The sequence below is a fragment of the Chlamydotis macqueenii genome, chromosome 1, assembly GCF_036417535.1.
Source record: "Chlamydotis macqueenii isolate bChlMac1 chromosome 1, bChlMac1.mat, whole genome shotgun sequence".
NCBI classification, from domain to species: Eukaryota; Metazoa; Chordata; class Aves; order Otidiformes; family Otididae; genus Chlamydotis; species Chlamydotis macqueenii.
This window is the reverse complement of record NC_141556.1, coordinates 74,582,249-74,601,988: the sequence shown is the minus strand read 5'-3', so window position 1 is coordinate 74,601,988 and position 19,740 is coordinate 74,582,249. Positions and strand designations below refer to the sequence as shown.

The 19,740-nt window shown below is 40.4% G+C and overlaps 1 protein-coding gene across 1 annotated transcript; it reads left to right on the top strand.

The window, feature by feature from the left end:
* The first annotated feature begins 6,847 nt into the window (after window positions 1-6,847).
* CMAS (cytidine monophosphate N-acetylneuraminic acid synthetase) lies at window positions 6,848-19,536 on the top strand. Its single transcript, XM_086756764.1, has 8 exons — window positions 6,848-7,011; window positions 10,131-10,273; window positions 10,519-10,674; window positions 13,129-13,262; window positions 15,180-15,274; window positions 16,089-16,260; window positions 17,222-17,372; window positions 18,094-19,536. The coding sequence occupies exons 1-8, from the start codon at window positions 6,848-6,850 to the stop codon at window positions 18,366-18,368; spliced, it is 1,290 nt and encodes a 429-aa protein (XP_086612890.1). The 3' UTR covers window positions 18,369-19,536.
* The last annotated feature ends 204 nt before the right edge of the window (window positions 19,537-19,740 follow it).

The window sequence follows — 19,740 nt, the reverse complement described above, 5'->3', positions numbered from 1 at the left end:
GCTCATAGAGAAATTATTAAGAGGACTATTTATCCGACCCCGCAACATTACGTTCAGGCTGTGCATGTGCTTTCTATCCAGGGCTTGCTCCATGGGTCATCAGCCAGCAATGAGACTGGAAACAGGAACCAGTCCAAACAACAACACTTTACTGTACTTGTTTCCCATCCAGCTTGAGGCCTAGACAGAGGGGGGGTGTTTACATTGAAAGGATGAGGAACAACATGCGTGCATAAGGGATTCATTTCACTTAAAGGGAAACTACCACCTGCCCTACACCTGTAAGTCTTGCTCTGTGAAGAATAGGAATTCCAACTCAACATAACAGTAAAAGAAGAAAAGAATATAGTAATTAGAAACTGCAAGTGGTAATAGCGTAACGGCATCTGCACAAGCTATTTCATGTGCAATAACCATAGACAACTGGAAATCTGTCTACGGTAAAAATAGCTGGTGATTTTACTGAGTTCTCCACGGATGCATTTCGACCATTGTTAGAGTAAAAAGGGTAATTTAAGCGGAGTTCCTACTCCACCTCTGACGATGATTTTCTCAGTTGATTATTTCTTGCTTCTGTATCTCACGGTGTTAAGGCAGCTCTAATAGTGGCACTAGATAGCACTGTTCCCACCAGCTGCCAAAATGACATGCGAACACGACTTCGGGTTGCTAATTCTGAGTTTACGCAGGGTTATATCACAGGAGTAGTTTCAGAAGACACAGCAGACTGTGAGCTGTACGAATCTATAATTACATTTATTTCTCGAGACAGAGGAAGGTATAAATAGAAGGTACAAACAAAGCAAGCTCTGTTCTGATTAGGCCACAACTTCAAATTGTGGATTTCTCTTCTACTGAGAAGCAATATGGAAAGCCTTACACTCGGCAGACCAAAACCATTAGCAGCAGTTGGGGATGTTCAGTGTCAGGCAAAAAGGAGGCACTATATACACATTCCTGTGCTTCAAGTGAAAGAATTTGCTAACGTGTAAAATAAACATAAACATTTTGACATATATTGTGGGCAAACGGCGGCAGCAGATTGAGGATGTTTATGGACTCAGGCAGATAAACTATTTAATGACCCAGCGCACAGATAAAATGAGCGAGCTGGCTGCTAAAGCTGCAGACATTTGTAACATAAAAATATTAATAGTGTTATGAACAGAGTATGAACGGAAACATATGTGTGTGAAAGCACCAGATGAGACAGCAGAACAAGGGGTAAAAGAATAGCCTGTACCGATAATAAAGAACACCATTCCCTTGACACTGTTCCCAGAACATTGTTCTCAGCAGTAAAATTGAGTAATGTGATGTTTAGGTCAAACCCAAAAGGCCTGCACTCAAGCCCACAAGGCCCACGCTCTAAGGCCACAGGACAAGATGACTTGTCAGAAGAAGATGCTGCAGCCTCACAACAGGAGGATGGTAACAAGGCCTCAGCATATGACATACAGCATTTCTTTTCCCACTGGCCTGGTGGAAAAATAGACATACATTTCAAACAAGCAAGAAAAAATGGGCAAAACCAGCAACTTTGCCTAAGATTTATGAAGGCTGAAGCAAGCAAGAGCTTGAAACACAGGACTGCCCTATAACAAACATTGATTCCTAAAGGGTATCAAAGATCTGTCAAAAAAGTTCATTGTTGTCAATCAAGAAGAACTCCAGAGAAATTATGAACACATGACAGACAGTGTCCTTTGCTAGGTTGCACACAAGCGATCTTTGCCAGGGAGACACGTGTAGGTGCTTGCAACTGTGATATGGGACTGAGTGAGTGAAACATTTGAGGGAATGTTAGTGCATAACTTCAACTTACGTAGAGACTTTGTAAATAGATAAGACATTATCTTTTTCTAAGAGCTAGCAGTAGGTTTTGTCATTATGAACTTTCCTTTTTAAAAAAAATATATATACTCCCATGTCCCTTGACTCCTTCACCTCTTTTAACTCCTCTCTATTGTAATCTTCTCTGACATTTGTGTGTGATAGTGGGTTTGGGGTTCTTTGGTTCTTCTATTTTCTTTGTTAGATTGTCTTCCTTGCAAATCATAATTTTAATAAAATAAAAAGAAAATGAGATGGAGAGGACTTAAAGAGATCGTTTAGGTCACCCAGTGGTACCCAGAATAAATCCTAACGCTGTGTCAGTGTCAGCTGCCAATGAGGGAGACGTCACATCTTCCCTAAGCAACGCAGGAATAACTGTCCTTCCAATTACCATTTCTAATAGCTGGCCTGAATATCCTATGATGTAACTCAAGCTTGTAAGTTCTTGTCCTAAGCACACGGATAAGACAAAGATTTTTTTTTCTTGGAGCAATCTTTTCCCCTCTCAGTTTCTTCTCTTGATTAAAGAGCTCCATTTCCCTCAACATTTGTTCACAGTTTCAGCCTAAGAAGGAAAACCAGGCAGGATTTTTGGTCCTTTGCTTTACCAGGTGGCAACAACTGTCTCATATTTTTGGGGTTCAGCTAGCCTCCCATAGGCTAGTTGATGGAGGGAAGAGGTAAGAAAAAAAAAAAACAATCAAGGTTACAAAGGTCTTTTCAAGTCCGAACTAGGGGAAAATTCCTTTCTGCTTCCACATCTGGCTAAAAGCTTAACCTTGTCCACATAATCAGGACACACTAACCTGGCATCTGAAAAAGCTGAGCGTCATGGGATAACTAGTACCCTAAAACTCATTTTCCAGCTGGGGAAAGCTGATGGTGTACCCTCTCTGAGGGCAATCCAAAGTTTAGGTGTCTTCAACTGTTCTCTAAAGGTACCTTCTAAAGGATCTTTGAACCATATACTTTGGCTATACAAAGAACCTGAGGTGTCCAGGTTTCCAGCTTATTGCCTCATTTAGGTGCCTGGATTTAGGTAGAATGAATGTAAGTCACGGTATCAAAAATGATGCATAAGTGTAAACGTCTGCAACATTGACTTGAATTACAAAGTTGTTTGGATTCTTTTATGGTAAAAATTAAATATAAATCAGTATTGTTATTACAAGAATTAATACTTATTTTATAGCCAGACAGGTAATGTCAACACCATTTGTCAAATAATGTAATAGTCTTTGTAAAAATAATAAAGACTTCACTTCAGCAGTTTGAAATTACTCTTAAATATACACATTTCAGTTCTCTCTGATGTCTCCTGTGTATATGAGATTGCCAAAGGGAACACAATCCATCCAGCAGGCATTGAACTAAACACAGTGCATTTCAGTACGCTGCAGCACAGTAGTTTGCTCTATTTCATTTCTGCAGAAAGTCCAGATAATACACCAAGTCAAGTGTTAGCTGTAAGTAATCACATTCCTTCCTGTCTGCTTTTAAGAAATCTCAGACCCTTGAACACTTTCCTGGCCTTTTTAATAAACATATGTTAACCTCTGTTCACCTGACTCTCATGTATGGACAGGCAACATTAGCCCAAGACTTGCATGAAGCATCCAGTAACAGGAATGGCTAATTTGCTAGACTTTCCTAAGGCCATTCCTTATTTCCTTTACACTGCTTTGACTCCAGCATAGCTCTACAGATTTCACTGGAGTGATCCACAGTTCAGGGCCAGGAAAGGAGATCCAGATCTCTGAACTTTCCTGTTGCTGCACAGTGGCCTAGAAAGAGTAACTCCCAGTTTACCCAGATGTAGCATATCCCTGAGGTTGCCACTACACACTTCCATTGAATCTCTCCTGTTTCTGTAGTATACATTAAGTTAGGCATGTCCTAGAAAAAGAGAGGACCCTGCAAGTGGACCCACCTGCACCATTACTTACGGAGCCCTACTAACATAAACCAGATTAGATCCACGCATACAAAATTAAATCCTGGCCCCAGTTAGGTCAACAGCAGCTTTACCATTGGTTTTTTTAAGTCATTTGGCTTTGACCAACACACCACAAAGCTCTACTCACAAAGCTTCAGCGAATCGCTTTAAGATATTTTTCCTGTCTTAAAGCCTGAAGAGTGTTGCGACCAGTCTGAACGTCAGAAAGGGCAGAGCAGATCTCATGAATGGCAATTCAGGGGGTGTTAGTTTGAAAGTAGACCCCAGCCATCATTACTAGTGAGGCTTCTTGTTCAGCCATAACAGCTACACGCTGCGTAACAAAACATTTCCCTAATGAACAGCCTAAGTTCCACAATGTGCTCCCTGTTAGTACATTATAACCTCCGAACGGTGATCACAGTGACACCTCAGCAGAGACCTACTGAATGCCTCCAGTCTTGTTCATTTGTTCTCACGCACAGACTTGAACAAAGGGACTTCTTTCTTGTGCGAAACGACGACGTGATACTTTATAGCAACTGAATGGTGGCCAGATGGGAAATTCACAGATTTTATTATTCCCAAAGGAATCATATGGCATGGGACATGTTTTTAAAATACATTTATTTCCACTAATTTCACTAAAATACCAGGATTTCCTTGAAATGAGCGAGTTTGTCTCTAATTGTTCAGGGACAGTCAGCCACGACAGGACTAAGGGCAGGGAGGCTGTACAGTCACAAGACCTTGACCACTTTATGTGATGTGAGAATGTGTGCTGCACTAGCTACTGGTGATGAGAGCTGAAACCCTTTCCTCCACGCTGGGAAACCTGTGCCTGCAGGCCACTTCATGATTACATAAAACAGGGTACATGTTCCACAGAAGCGGAAAGGACTATATTCTTTGTTTTGTTCTCCACTGCTCTATTATTAGAACAGTAAATGTTCTTATCTCACTGAGTGCTGTTACCCACACAGTCCCTTCGGGAGTAAAACGTCAGTACAAATACGGAAGAAACAAGTCAGAATGTATTTAGGTGAGTAATAGGTACTCAAACTAGCTCAGAGCTGAGTTGCATCCTTGGATACTGAAGCAGCTGGCAGATGAAATCTCAGAACCAGGTAGAGTTATCAAGACCAGAAAGCATAAAATGTGTTAAAAATTGGGGGAAAAGAAGAGCCTGGGAACTATCCACTATGTCTTCTTTAGCAAGTAGTGTGACACAGTAACAGTTTACATGCTTTGCGACTCAGTTCAAAAACGGACTCTTGATCTGAACCAAATTTTTGGTACAGATGCATTTGAACCAGTAGCCAAACACTTGATCTGGGGAAAAAAAAAAAGCTGGAATAAATAATCAACGAGTTTTGGCAAGCACATAAAAGAAATCAAAGCAATAGCAGTCAATAGTAACTTGCTAGAACAAGTCAAATCAGCATAACCTCAGTCTACAAAACCAGGCCCATGGTCAGAGGAACATGGAGGAGATACTGTATATCTTAAGCTTAGTAAAACTCTCGACAAGGTCTCACATAGTTTTCATGTAAATAAACTAGAGGAATGTAGTCTACATGAAAATATTTTAAGGTAGGGACAGATCTGGTTGCTGTAGGAATAAATGGAAGATACTGCATTTGGGCAGATACAGCCAGATACAAACACAGAAGTTAGAAGTATCTGCCTACGTAACAGCTTCGGTACCCATGTTCAGGTACATGTTCTGTTGAACTTGGTCTGGTGTGGGCACAGCAACCTCTGACAGAAGTATAGGGCTAAACAGGTAGGATCTAAGATGTGACAAAGGCTTGAAACTGTAGAGTAAAAAAAAAAATTCAAAATTAGGTGTGTGGAAAGTGGCCTGCAGGAAACACAGTACTTAGCAGCTTACAGCTACTAGTTTCAGTCTCATCTAAAAAACAGAAGCCTGAAAGGTGCTGCCTTGATCTGCACAGTAGAAGAGCAAGCTGTCTATCTCTGCTGGGTTTTTTTGAACAGATGTTCCCATCAAAAAGAAAAAAAACACCCTCCCTCCCCTCAATGATTACTCTTCTTAAATGCCTGCCTACAGATGAATATAACTTGGAGCGTTTCCTTTGGCAGTGGTAGATGAGGTCCTTCTGCTCCTCAGCACATCTTAAGAAACCTGAGGACAACTTCAGTGAACTCCATGCAACATGTTCCCATTCTGGACAGAGACCCCGAGACTCCAGAATTGACTGTATGGTGCTGTTCAACGGCCTCCTACCTTCCATTTTCCAAACTACACTAAAAACCAAATTCCTGCGCAACCTCGTACTGGTAGTGCATTAATTAATTTTATCCAGCCGCTTTCTACGGGTAAGTCCGTCTTTCACGCTTTAATAGACTTTTCAGGAGGTGGGAGACAGCAATGCGGATTAGGGAGGGGGCGGTGGGTTTCCCTTCCCACGTTCTGCGTGACCACTCTGCCCTCTGCCGGCACCCTGCCTCACGCGGGGAGGCCATGACGCAGGACAAACCCCTCGAGTCTCAGGATGACGGAAAAAACCGGTTTTTTTAAAGTGCATAAAGTATTAAACAGAGACACCCAGCCACGTCCGTCCCGCAGGGCGCTCGGGACCCGCCGTCCCCCCTCGGAAGCGTTACCTGAGGAGACGCTGGGCGCCTCCCCCTCGCCCAGGACGGGGCTTTGCGGGACAGCCCGCGCCGAAAAGGGGTACCGCGCCCCCTCTTCACAGGCAAGAGGATGGCCGTCTCACTCCCGCTCCCCCTCCCCAAAACCCTTGGGCCCACTCGCTATACCCCACTCCCAAACCACCTCCTCTACCCTCCCCCCTCAACGTGCTCCCTCAACGGCCCCCCTCCCCGCGCGCCCCGCCCCCGTCCTGTACGCAGGCGCGGCAGGGCCGGTGCCACCTCCCCCCCCCCGCTCGCCTTCCCCGCCCCACCCGCGGAGGGAGGAGGACTACACTTCCCAGCATGCACGTTCGGCGCGGAGACGGCCGCGTGGCGGGGCGCGGCCGGCGGGCGGAGGAGGAGGAGGAGGAAGAAGAGGAGGAAGAGGGGGGCGGGTTAGGAGAGGAGTGCGGCATGGAGGGCTCGGGTGCGGGCTGTTCGGGCCCCCACCTGGCCGCACTGGTGCTGGCGCGCGGCGGCAGCAAGGGGATCCCGCTGAAGAACATCAAGCTGCTGGCGGGCGTGCCGCTCATCGGCTGGGTGCTGCGCGCCGCCAGCGACGCCGGCGTCTTCCACAGGTGCGCATGCGCCCTTGCGGCCCCCCCCCCCTCCCCGCGGAGCTTTGGCGGGTGGGGGTCCAAGCGGGGCAGGCGTCCCTTCCCCGTTAACTCCTCCGTGTCAGGCTCCAAGGTTTGGCGCCGGAGTCCCGGCTGAGCTGTTAGCGGCAGGCTGTCGTAGCGGGGCGGCTGGCCTCCCCCGGGGCGTCTGCAGCCTGGCTGGAACTGCGCCTTCGGGTTGGTGAGGGAGGGCGGGGGTGCAGTGGGAGAGACTCGCTGCAGGCGAGGGAGTGCAGTTGAGGTGGCAGCAGGTTTCGAATCGGGCAGGGCAGGCAGGCTGCACTCTGCCGTGGATCACCCCCCGTCCCCTCCTGGTGAGGGGGAGCTGCGAAGCAATGAAGGAATCAAAGCCCTACGCGCAGTAGTTTGAAATTAAAGTTGTCCTGGTTCGTGGTTGAGAGCCAGTGGGTGGCGATGTTTGCCAGTATGAGCGTTGACATTTTTGCTTTGTTGAGATGGCTGCGTTAAATGCACCTGCCAGGCTGTAGGTAATCTGCCGTCAATCACTGCACCGCAGGATGACTTTGGTTGGTAGTCATCTGGGCCCACCTGCTGCGCAAAGCTGGGCTGGTTAGGGTTGCTGCGGACTGCCTGCTACTGAGCTTGGGTATTGCCAAGGGTGGGGACCCCACGGCCTTTCTGGGCACTGGTTCCAGTGACTGGTAGCCCTCATGGTTGAGAAAATGTTTTGCGATTTAGAATCACAGAACAGTTTGGGTTGGAAGGGACCTTTAAAGGTCCAACCCCCCTGCAAGGAGCAGGAACATCTCCAACTGGATCAGGTTGCTCAGAGCCCCGTCCAACCTGGCCTTGAATGTTTCCAGGGGTGGGGCATCAACCACCCCTCTGGGCAACCTGTTCCAGTGTTCCACCACCCTCAGTGTAAACAATTTTTTCCTAATGTCTAATCTGAATCTACCTCCCTCTGTTTTAAAACCATTACCCCTCATCCTGTCACAACAGACCCTGCTGATGAGTTTCTCCCTGTCTTTCCTATAGACTCCCTTTAGGTATTGGAAGGCCACTCTAAGGTGTCCCCAAAGCCTCCTCTTCTCCAGGCTGAACAGTCCCAACTCTCATTAGATTTGTCTAACTGGCGCTTCTGTTCTTGCGGTGCATGTCTGTGTCCTCTTTCTGCACTCATCTGGGAAAAGCTTCTCTGTTTTCTCTCTACCTGCCCAACAGGTATTTGAAAATGGCGATAAAGTCACCCCCTTACCTTCTCGTCATAAGACTGAATTGATCCCAGCCTTTCAGCCTCTCCTGGTGCTCGTGTGCTCCCAGGCCTCTGTCATCATGCTTGCTCTCTGCTGGGCTTGCTGTAGTTTTTCTTTCTTGTATCAGGGAGCCCACATCTGGACACAGCACATCACAGGCAGTCTCATAAATGTCAAGTGGAAGAAAATAATCATGTGTGCCCATGAGACACAGAACAAAAGCTCAGTTTGTGGCAAAGTGCATGAAACTTTGCTAGCAGTAATTAGAGCTAGACAGAAACAAGTATGTTGTTAGTGTTAAGAATATAGGCATTACAAATCTATTTTTGCTGCTGGAACAAAGCTTAGTATTTCCTACACTCGTACTGGTAAACTTAATTAAAACCAATGCATGGTTAGGATGCACTTGGTATGTAGCAGAGCTAGGTGCGGGTTCCCAATGTAAACCTACTGCATTATGTTCAGAGCAGAGGCTTGATGTAGTCAAGTAGAAATGTAGCCCAGACAGATTCAGAGCTGGAAGTAAGCGTGAGCCCACTGTATCTCGTGGCTGCTGTACCATTCGCTATTCAGGAAAAACTTTTTTACTGTGTCTGAAAAGTAGAGGAAGCATCGCTTACTTGGTTTTATTTTTAATGAAGAAGCAGTCAAAACAATTTCTGACCTAGATTACTGATAATTACTTAATGCATGTGAATCCATATTGCTTAATGACCTGTGGTGGATGTGGTGGTTTGAGCTACCTCCTCATTTTCTGTTTGGCATATGAAGTTGCCCAACAGGAAGCCGGTTCAGGTTATGGAGCCTAACTTGGAGGCATAACAGGTGCATTAGATGGAAGTGCGCTAGGTTTTCCAGTCACCTTTTATACAGTTGTGCTGACAGAGTGCATGTTACACAGCAAAACTCTTGTTACTTGAGTGGGGAGTGTATATTTAACCTAAACGCCCTGAAGCAGTTTACAGAAAATTTGTTAGCATGGGTGTGACTTGACGTTGCTGTCATACATATTTTTATTCTGATGATCTCGTGATGTCTTTGGACGGAAAAACTTAACTAAAGCACTGTTTGCTATGTACAGTGCACTGAGAGTGCCAGTGTTGCTGAGAGAAGAAGGGTTGGTTTTCATAGTTTTTATTTCTCCCGTGCTTTTTTTTTTTTTTGTCATAATGATGGCAGCAGTGTCCTCACAGTGCTCAACCAGTGTTTGTCATCACATAATATTCAGACCTAGCCCTTCCTTTTGTAAATGTTTGTTATTGCTGAACAATAACAATCTTGCTTTACCAGTATTGAAGATTTTCTGTGCCAAAACATACATGATTGTAGCTCAAACAGCTTTTTCTCTGTAATTGTATGGAGCCTAATTAACACATTTTAAGACACTTGCAGAATAATCTTCGAACTATGTGGCAGTTTTACTTGTCAGCCTTGTTTCTGAACTCTTAAACTGTTTTGAATGCCTCACTCGACCTATTCACAATTCATTGACCTGTTAGCATGCCTAAGAAATTATGACATGCTAACGCTGGATTTTTTGGGTAAGGCATCTGAATTTTATGTTGCGTAGCTTCCTACATGGAAGGTAGATCAAGCACCCTACAGTATTAAACTGAAATGCAACTCAAGCTTGAGATTCTACAATCTAGTGAATGTGTGTGTTTTATCCCTATTATTAAAAGCTGCTTGTTGGACTGACAGGGACGGTTTTACTAATGTAAATATAAGAACTACTTCCTTTCATTGCAAGGTGTAATACATACGTAAACCAGGATGTTTGTTGTTCAGGTTAGATCGTGGCAAGCAAGTCAACAATGCTGGGATTTATTTTTTATATTGATTTCTGTCACTGTCTGCCAACAGTATATGGGTTTCTACAGACCATGATGAAATTGAGAAGGTTGCAAAGCAGTTTGGTGCTCAAGTTCATCGCAGAAGCCCCAAAGTTTCTCAAGACTCCTCAACTTCTCTGGAAGCTATCAGAGAGTTTCTTAATCATCATCATGGTAAATCAATAATGAAATATGCTGAGCTTTTATGTTGTAGCCCCAGAGAAATGATGCACTTATTATTTAGAAAAATAAGTAAAGACACTTATTATTTATAAAAATAAGTAAAACCTTTTGAAAATGAAAGCTAGAAAGATTCTTCTTTTTTTTTTTTTTTTTTGTGGCATCCACTCATACCACACTTTGCGGTTGTGTGTATTAAAAATATTAATTGTTTCATAAATGTCTTTGTTTTTCTTTAGAGGTTGATATTGTAGGAAATATTCAAGCAACATCTCCCTGTTTACATCCCAGTGATCTTATAAAAGTGGCAGACCTGATCCAGAAGGAGGGGTTTGATTCTGTCTTCTCTGTTGTGAGACGGCATCAATTTAGATGGAGCGAGGTAAAAAAAGGAGGTAATACCTAGCTGTTTCTGTTTACAGTTATACCTTTTTTTTTTTTTCTTCAAATGGTTTATTTTCATACCTATGGTATTTACATTAGGAAGTGATATTGGAGACAGGGCCTGAATTCTCAGAGAGATGTGAGATGGCTTAGACATTCCTTTTATGTAGTGCTGTTTTGATATTACTGGTCATTGCTCAGCCTTTCTGTAATTGTTTTCTAGAAGTGATAAGGCATTGAAAATTAAAGTCTTATTAACTTGTCTAGGCTCAAAATATAGCTCCCAAAAACTTTATGTGTTAACTTCTGTTTAGCAGGTATTGACATGTATGTAGACATGACACTGAGGTCCTATATTAACTAGGAAAATGTTTGTTCTTACTATGCAGTAGCTAAAAAATGACAAATAATGTGAGATAAAGTCTTAGTGAAGATGGGATGGCAACCTCTTAGCCTGGAGACTTAGAGTTTGTTTCAGCCTGCTAATCTGGCTGCTGACTTATGTCAAATTGCAAACCGCCTTTGAGTCATGAGGACTGAACTCATGTTAATTAGCTCATACATAAGAATATGACTGTTTTTCACAGAAGAAAAAAAAAAAAGCCTTTAAGCTGCAGTTGTCAACATGATTAAAGACTGAACTCTTTATTTACAGATAAAAATTGTACCTTTGTTGTAGCTATAGAAGTACCTTTTGTCCTTGTACAAAGAACTATTCCCTGCATTATCTGCCTTGTTTTTGTTTCTGTAACTAAAGCTTCATTCTCTAAAAGTGGTTAGTTCAGATACTATCACATGGTTATTGTTATTTTTTAAAATTGAATGTGTTACTCAGACATTACAGTTATTCTGTTGAGATACACATTGCTTCAGATGAAATTTTTTAAAATCAGTTTACAAAGCATAATGCTGTAAAAGAGCGTGCAGAATAAATGAAGTTTGGTACTAGAGACAAGTTGGAATAAAAGTTAGGCCTTAGTTTAGAATAAACAGATAACTTGAACATTCTCATTGTTCTTCCTAAGAGGAGAAATAACGTGACACAGCTTGTTCATAAAGTGTAAGAGGAGGATCAAAATGATGGATGGCAGTTTAGGATTCTGTGGATTGCACTTTAGGCAACCAAGTGAAAATCCGCTTCACATCTTGAGATGCTGGAAAAGCATGAAAGACTGCATCTCATTTGGATGTACCATGTGGCTTTCTGAAGTGATTGTGTGCCACCTAGTCTCTATAAATAAAATAAAAAAGCCTCAAGGCCTACCTAGAGGAGCAAATAATTCTTTAGTATAAAATGACATCTAAAGTCTTTTGATATGGTGAGAGATAAAGAATCATTCAGTTGCAAGGAGTATGTGTGAGGTGAACAAGGAACACATTGTGCAAACACTAGCAGCTTAAGGGTAAACACAAATGGCCTTTCAGGAACGTGGTGTTTCAGGTGACAGTGATTCACAGGAGCATTACACAGTTTAGTATTGTCCACTTTTAATTTTTTTTTTCCAGATGAATTTAAAGTACTGATTATGTTAAAATAATTTTACATCTTTTCCTGTGTATTTCTGTTGTTCCTTCTGCATTAAGGTTTAATATTGATGCACCCTGAAAAAGAAAGGTGTGTCTAACTGGACACAAAGCTCTAGTGTATTTATGAAATAGAAGATCTGTATATATACTAAAGCCTCAGGATGTTTTGGGTGTTTGAGAACACCCTCTAACTCTTTTATGGTTACTAGATCATGACACCTGGTAAATTTTTGCTGCTTTGTGCATGTGAGCTTGGATGGCTTAAGGACAGAAGTCTCCGGTCCCTGGTTCAGTTTCTGCTGCTTGCGCTAGTGACATTGATAACAATGTGGGATCTTTATGGGATCATGTTTGTTTGAAAGACACAACTTTGTTTATTTGTGGACACTGATTAAACCACTTATGAAAAGTTAACATAATGTGTATCCTTAAATAGGAAGTATTTTGAGGAAGTGCCAAGATGTTTTCACAGGCACTTTTTTCCCCAGATTTCATGTTGGTCCTCCCAGTTCTTGGAGTTCCTTCAGGGCGTCTTTGTTTTAGGCATAGGTAGCTGAATGGTTTTTTTTGTGTTTACCCTCACTGTGAGTTAAACACCTTTCTGTCGGGTACAAGGAGATAGAGTACGGAAAGAGTATATTATTTTTTCACATTGACAAGGAAAGTCTAGAAGAATGGCCCCTCTGCTCCCTTTAGTAATCAGTTTTGGAGCTGATGACCTGTCAGGTTTTCTTGTTTTTTTTTAACTTGGAATAAAAAATTTCTCTTTCCTCTGCTAGAAATGCAGGGCAGTCCTCCAGTTTGTTGGTAACTGAATTACGTCCTTAATTTTTCAACAGAAAGCTATTTAAAGAAAGTTAGTGACTCTTAACAGAGATTCTGGAACACTTATTTTGTTGTTTTTTTTGTTTTTGTTTTTGTTTTTTCTCTATTAACAGAAAACAAAATGACAGAGCCCCAGAACCTGAATCCAGCAAAACGGTACCGGAGGCAAGATTGGCCTGGGGAGCTGTATGAAAATGGCTCATTTTATTTTGCCAGGAGACATTTGATTGAGAAAGGCTATTTGCAGGTTAGTGCTTCTGTTTTTCATGCTCTTCAGAATAATACATCTTTTAGTCTTGTTATAGAAGGTTCTGAATTCAGCAATGTATTTCTATTTCTGATGCAGTCACTAAGACATAAAGGCACTTTAAGCTCAGGACAGTTTGGTTATTATTTGTAACTTCACAGGGCTAGCTGTAGCTGGGGTACTTCTAGTAACAGCATCCTCCAGAGCAAACAAATTTATACAAATAATATGGAGCCATATATAGCTATAAACCTAAAACAATACAATATTGAGTTTCACATCAGTTTGCCAGAATGCAAGTGCATATCTTACAATTAATTTTGGTGTTACTAAGGGTGTGAAAGTGACCTTCACACAGTGTCATAGGCTTCTCCTATAATCTATGAACTTCTATTCTTGGCTTGTTTAGTCTTATGCCAATTTTGTACTGTAACTTAAACAGTCTTTTTCCCTTTCCTGATGTTTATGTCCTAGTGTAGTAACACAGAACAAATGTTTTAACTTCAGCTTTTGCTTTGTTTGTCTACAAGTTTAGTGTCTTAGTTTTCTTGTGCAAGAGAAGTTCTCCATCTTACAGATCATTTCCAGCATTTGTCAGCAGAACTGAAAAAAAATCCCAGTGTAGATATTTCCATATTTCTAGCGGGAATACCTTACTAGGTATGTCAAGAATACCAGATTCTTATTTCTCTCTTTTCCAGATACTTCACTAATGCAGAGATACTAGCTTTAGGTCTCTATAGTTTGCATGGGCCCATGCAGTGCCAGCTAGTGCTGTGTGGACTTGCAAGCATTGATCTGGATAGTACAATTCTGTTGAATTCTACATTTTTTGAAGGTTGGGCCATAAGACTCTGAGGATCAGGGCTTTTTTTTTTTTTTTTTTTAATTACATTGGGGCGTGGTGGATATTTTTCTAATTTGAATTAAGTCTTTGTATAGATAGCAAGCAAAAAATAAGCATACTCTTGCTAAGTAAATACTGAAGGTATTACTATTTTACTGTATTAAATGACCTAGTGAAATCAGTGTGATGTAATGACTTCAATACATATCATCTTCCTTGCACACTTTCTTTAGTTGTAAAATGAAAGTACTTATTAACTGTTGCCTATAGAATGTTGTTTCAAATGCTTAGTTCTGTGTCGCTGGCAAAAACATTGGTATTGATGGTTCATTTATGTTCTGGTTTCAGCTGGGATAGAGTTAATTTTCTTCCTAGTAGCTGTTATAGTGCTGTGTTTTGGATTTAGTAGGAGAATAGTGTTGATAACACACTGATGTTTTAGTTGTTGCTAAGCAGTGCCTACACTAAGTCAAGGACTTTTCACCATCTCATGCCCTGCCAGTGAAAAGGCTGGAGGTAGTAATAGTCTGGAAGTAGCGTGTAGTCTAGAAGCTGGGAGGGGGGCACAGCCAGGACAGCTGACCTAAACTGGCCAAAAGGATGTTCGATACCGTATAGCATCATGCTCAGCATATAAACTGGGGGGAGTTGGCCAGCGGGCAGCAAACGCTGCTCAGGATCTGGCTGAGCATTGGTCAGCAGGTGGTGAGCAGTTGCACCACTTGTTTTTTGGGGTTTTTTTTCTCTCTTTTTTTTTTTTTCCGTAGTTTTCCTTTCATTACAATTTATTATTGCTGTATTTTATTTTTCTTCAGTCATTAAACTGTTCTTATCTCAACCATGAGTTTTCTTACTTTTACCCTTCTGATTCTCGCCCCCCCCCCCACATCCCACCAGAGAGGTGAGCAAGCGGCTGTGTCGTACTTAGTTACCAACTGGAGTTAAACCGTAACAACTTATATATAAGCTATTGTGACCATTGTGTAACCAGATTACATGGTACTAAATTGTACAGTTTTGCATTTGTATTAACCCAAGCAGAAAATTTTAATGGGTTCTTTTTTATTTAGGGTGGTAAAATGGCCTACTATGAAATGCGTGCAGAGCACAGTGTGGATATTGATATAGACATTGATTGGCCCATTGCAGAGCAGAGAGTATTGAGGTAAAAGCAATTTTTATTCCTTTATTTCTTTGATCTTGCTCATTGTTTCAAAGTATGGTCATGTGAATTCACAATGTATGTAATAGAAGTAATCAAGATCAAAGATAACTGAACAACTTGATTTCTGCCCATCATTTTTTTTTTTTTTTTGTATCTCTGTTGAAATCATCTGGATTATCTTTGCTATATGGTGTTGGGTTTTTGTGGGATTTTTTTTTTGTTTGTTTTGGTTTTTTTTGGTTTTTTTTGGTTTTTTTTTTTTTTAAGTTCAGCTTGGGGAAAAGTGTAAGGTCCACTATACCGTAGCAATGTGTTAGCATCATCTCTGGCTTTTCCAGTTGAGTTGTCCTAGGCTTCCATGGTCTGGACCACATTTACTGATGCACATGACTGAGGTTGTTCATGTAGAAGGCAAGAACTGATTACTTCTTGCCAGCTGCATTTTCTTTGCAGCTACTCTGCACCTCTCTAAGGAAATAATGGGTGGGAATGGAATGTTTTCTGTGCCTTTTTCATCCTTTGCTCCATTTTGGTTTTGCCCCAGATAAATGCTACAGAACATAACCTCTTATGCTAAGGAAATAAATCTCATCCTGATTTTTAAATGGACAATGTAACTGAGCTGTCTTTTGAATCGTTCTGTTTTTTCTTTGAAGAGGGAGAATATAGTTGGAGAGTGACGATGATGAGAAAAAACATTAGAAAAGAGAATTTCAAAGCTGATTCTTCTGTCTGAAAATCACAGTTGTATTTCAAGTATTTGGTTTTGGAGTGGGCAAAAACTTCCATCCTAAAAGATAACTTCTTTGTCTAGCTTTGGATATTTCGGGAAAGAGCCATTAAAAGAGGTGAAGCTATTCATTTGCAGTGTTGATGGTTGCCTGACAAATGGTCGCATTTATGTGACAGAAGATCAGAAGGAAATGGTCTCCTACGATTATAGAGATATTGTTGGTATCAATCTGTTAAAGAAAAGAGGAATCCAGGTAAGTGGTGTTCTGAAGTATGAGGCTTTATGTCTGAGGTAACCTGAACATTGAAAGATTCTAAAACCCTGGAGCATGTAAGGTGACGTTTCTTCAGAATACTTGTGATCAAGCAGCATAATACATTGGTTCAGAGTTGGGACAAATGTTATTCTCGGATCCCTTAGAGGAACATAAAAGTATTTTGTGAAAGTTCTCAATCTCATTCACAGTAGCTATAGCACCTTTTTCTTTTTGTCCTGGAAAAATGTGGGAAGAAGTTTTTATGGTGTTTCGCTCATATTGTTCTGTGTAGTCTAGATGCTCATTAATTAGAAATCAGCTTTAGCAAGCAGGGATATTTCATTGCCTCTTGGCTATAGAAGAGGAAGAAGTACCCTGGCGAATTAGTTGGTTCATCCTAGATTCACAGTGATTGTTGCAAAAAGGGGAAATCAAATCCCAAACACTTTTGTCTATATAGTTGTTTTAGTGTTTATGTGCTTTGAAGTTGTAAGAATTCAATGTAAATCAAAAACTGAAACAACACAGATTATAACATGGCTACTTTCATTATGATTAATTATCATTACTGCTACTAAATTCTACTGATCTGAATCTTTGCTTGCATTTATGTAGAGTTATCCTCCTGGTTATTTTCTGTCTGTGCTGCTGCCTTTGATATAGCTAGAATTGTTTTTTTGGCATTAGAACTAAATACAGATTTAGGCTGACTTCAAAGAGCCTTAGTTCAGTTCTGTTGTAGATGGAGATAGGCGTAGATGAGACAAAGGTAGCTATACCCTAAGTAGACATTTGCAGGTACATCTTAGGAAGAAAAAGAAACCAGTTATTCAGTGCTTTTCTGATATCTGAGAGAGCTTCTATGAGCAAAGCTTCTACTATTTTTTTTTAAAAATCAGCTTCCATGTCTTATTTCTTTGTATGTAGAATTTATTCTAACTAGACTTTATTTTAATAGGTTCGATTCATCTCTGAAAGAGATTGTTCAAAAACATTGTCAGCCATTCAGTTGGGATGTATAGCAGAAGTTAAGGCAACAAATAAATTACAAGTCCTGGAGGACTGGCAAAAAGACATGGGCTTGAACTGGAAAGAAATCGCTTATTTAGGTCAGTTCCTTTATTTTGATAGTAAAATTTCATATAGTATACACAAATACAAACTTCACAGACCTGCACAGATTCAAAACACTTTGCTCTTTGTTAATAAACTAAACTTAATGGGATTGACGAGCAAATCGCAGCACACAGTCACCAAAAGCAGGTATGTATTTTAAGGCTTGTTAGGGTACAGTCTAAATATTAAAGGCATTAATGAATACCTGTCTAGTTTGGTAAGAGAAGTTTTAGGTGTTTTTATAATGAGATTTAGGAAAGCTTTTGATAATATACAAGCATACAGTTACAGGTGACAATTTTGAACTGATTCTAATTCATTTCAGATGGGTGTCATATAGATTATATTCTGAAACAAGAAATGAACAGAGTTAAAACTGAAAGCCATATGATTCTGTACAAAACTATATTTCAGTGACAGCTTAAGTGTATAGTCCTGCAAATGCTTACTCAGTTGCTCAGATAATGTTACTGCTCTTAAAAGTACAGTTCTTCTGCCTGAAGATTAAGTGAAGCGTGATCAGCATTTACATGCATCACTAAGATTTTCCAAGAACTGACTCACATGTGCAGAGTGCTGTTGAGCTGCTGAGAAGAAAACTGTGGCAAGAATAGAAATTAAAAAAATAGATAAATATGTATACAGAAAAATATTTAATTTGCTCATTTTTTCCCCTCTCTGGTATTTTGCCTTATCTGTCATCTTTCTCAATAGGAAATGAAGAGTCTGATGTGGAATGCCTGAAGAAAGCTGGCATGAGTGGTGTGCCTGCCGATGCTTGTACAGTTGCTCAGAAGGCTGCTGGTTATATTTGTAAAAGCAATGGTGGCTGTGGAGCTGTCCGGGAGTTTGCAGAACACATATTCCTGCTGTTAGAAAAAGTGAACTCTGCAAGAAAGCAAATGGAAGAAATGAATTCAGCAGGAAAGGAAACACAGGAAAATGAGAACAGCAGGAGAGGAAATAAGGAACTAATGAAAAAAGAGTAATGCAGTTGGTCAGTCCTCCTTTTCTTCTTCTTCTCTTCCTCTCTCAGTAAGTCTGTATCACAAAGGATAGCTTATCTTTCAAGTTCTACATTGCAATAGAGTTAGAAAAATGTTGCCCTCGAATTAAAGGTCCGAGTTTCATTAAGTGCTGATATTCATGGTTGTGTGCTGATAATCATTATCATATTCATTATTATTTTAAAAGCCATTTTAAGTGCAGTGGAAGGAATACTACAAAAGGTAGTGTACTGTAAATCCACTCTTCATCATTACACTTGTCCTACAGGAATGATGTGTCTTCATTTTATAATCCAAATATTTTCAGGGATCAATGATTTTGCATGACTTGAGGATTTGTAACTCAGACTTTCAAAAAAAATTACTCTGTCAGTTTTACTTATTTGGTTTACATTTTCTCTGTCAAAAGTCAACATGATGTAGTAGGTGTATACTTCCTTTTTACAGGATTCATCCCTAGGAAGGAAAAGTTTTAGCATATGCTGGAGAGATCAAATGTAAAATAACTATCAAACTTCTTCCTGTATTTTAAAAGACAGCTCAGTTACTGTAAAACTGTTAGTATTAGTTAAGAAAAGCACTTAAACATGCGTTCAGTTTTAAGCTTATAAATTATTAAATGGCATTTGGAATTGTGCCTCTTATCCAATATAAACAGATTCAAAGATTTTATTGAAGTGCTTAAATTAACATAACCAAAAGCTTTGCCAAATTCGGAGTTAAACTTCCCAGTAACTTTAAGATCTTACCTTTGCAGAATCTTGGTTTCTTTCTATAAAGGCTTTATTACAACGACTAATGAGTAAAAAAAATAAATAAATTCTTTTGTGTTTATTGTATGAAAAAGTAACTACTGTTAAAAAAACAAGAAAACAAAATGTAGTTGTTGATTGTGTGTTTTATATAAAATATATATTTAGACTATTTTTAGCATGTTAATTTAAAGCTGTACATATATGTCTGTATTTATGGAAAATAAAATTTTTACTGTGTCTTGATTTAAAGAACTCGGCATCTGTAAAAATTTGTAGAACTGACACTAAAAATATGCATCAGTTTTCAATCCTAGTATTTATCAGTGAGTCAAGTTCTGTCTTGGGTTATACTGAAAAATAAAAAATAGCTGTGCTGCACAGGCAGTTACAACTGAGGTGAATAATAATGGCTTGTCATTTTATTTTGTTTCTCTGCTAAACAGGCGCTCCCCATATAATACCACCTGATATATTGCCCTCTGATTAGCTTTGCGTTTACTTCCTTTAACAAAGCAAAATTTTAAACTGAAATTCTTTTACCACGTATCTACAGTAGCAAGGCTAACAGGTGAATAGTTAACTGTACTAATCAGCTCTAA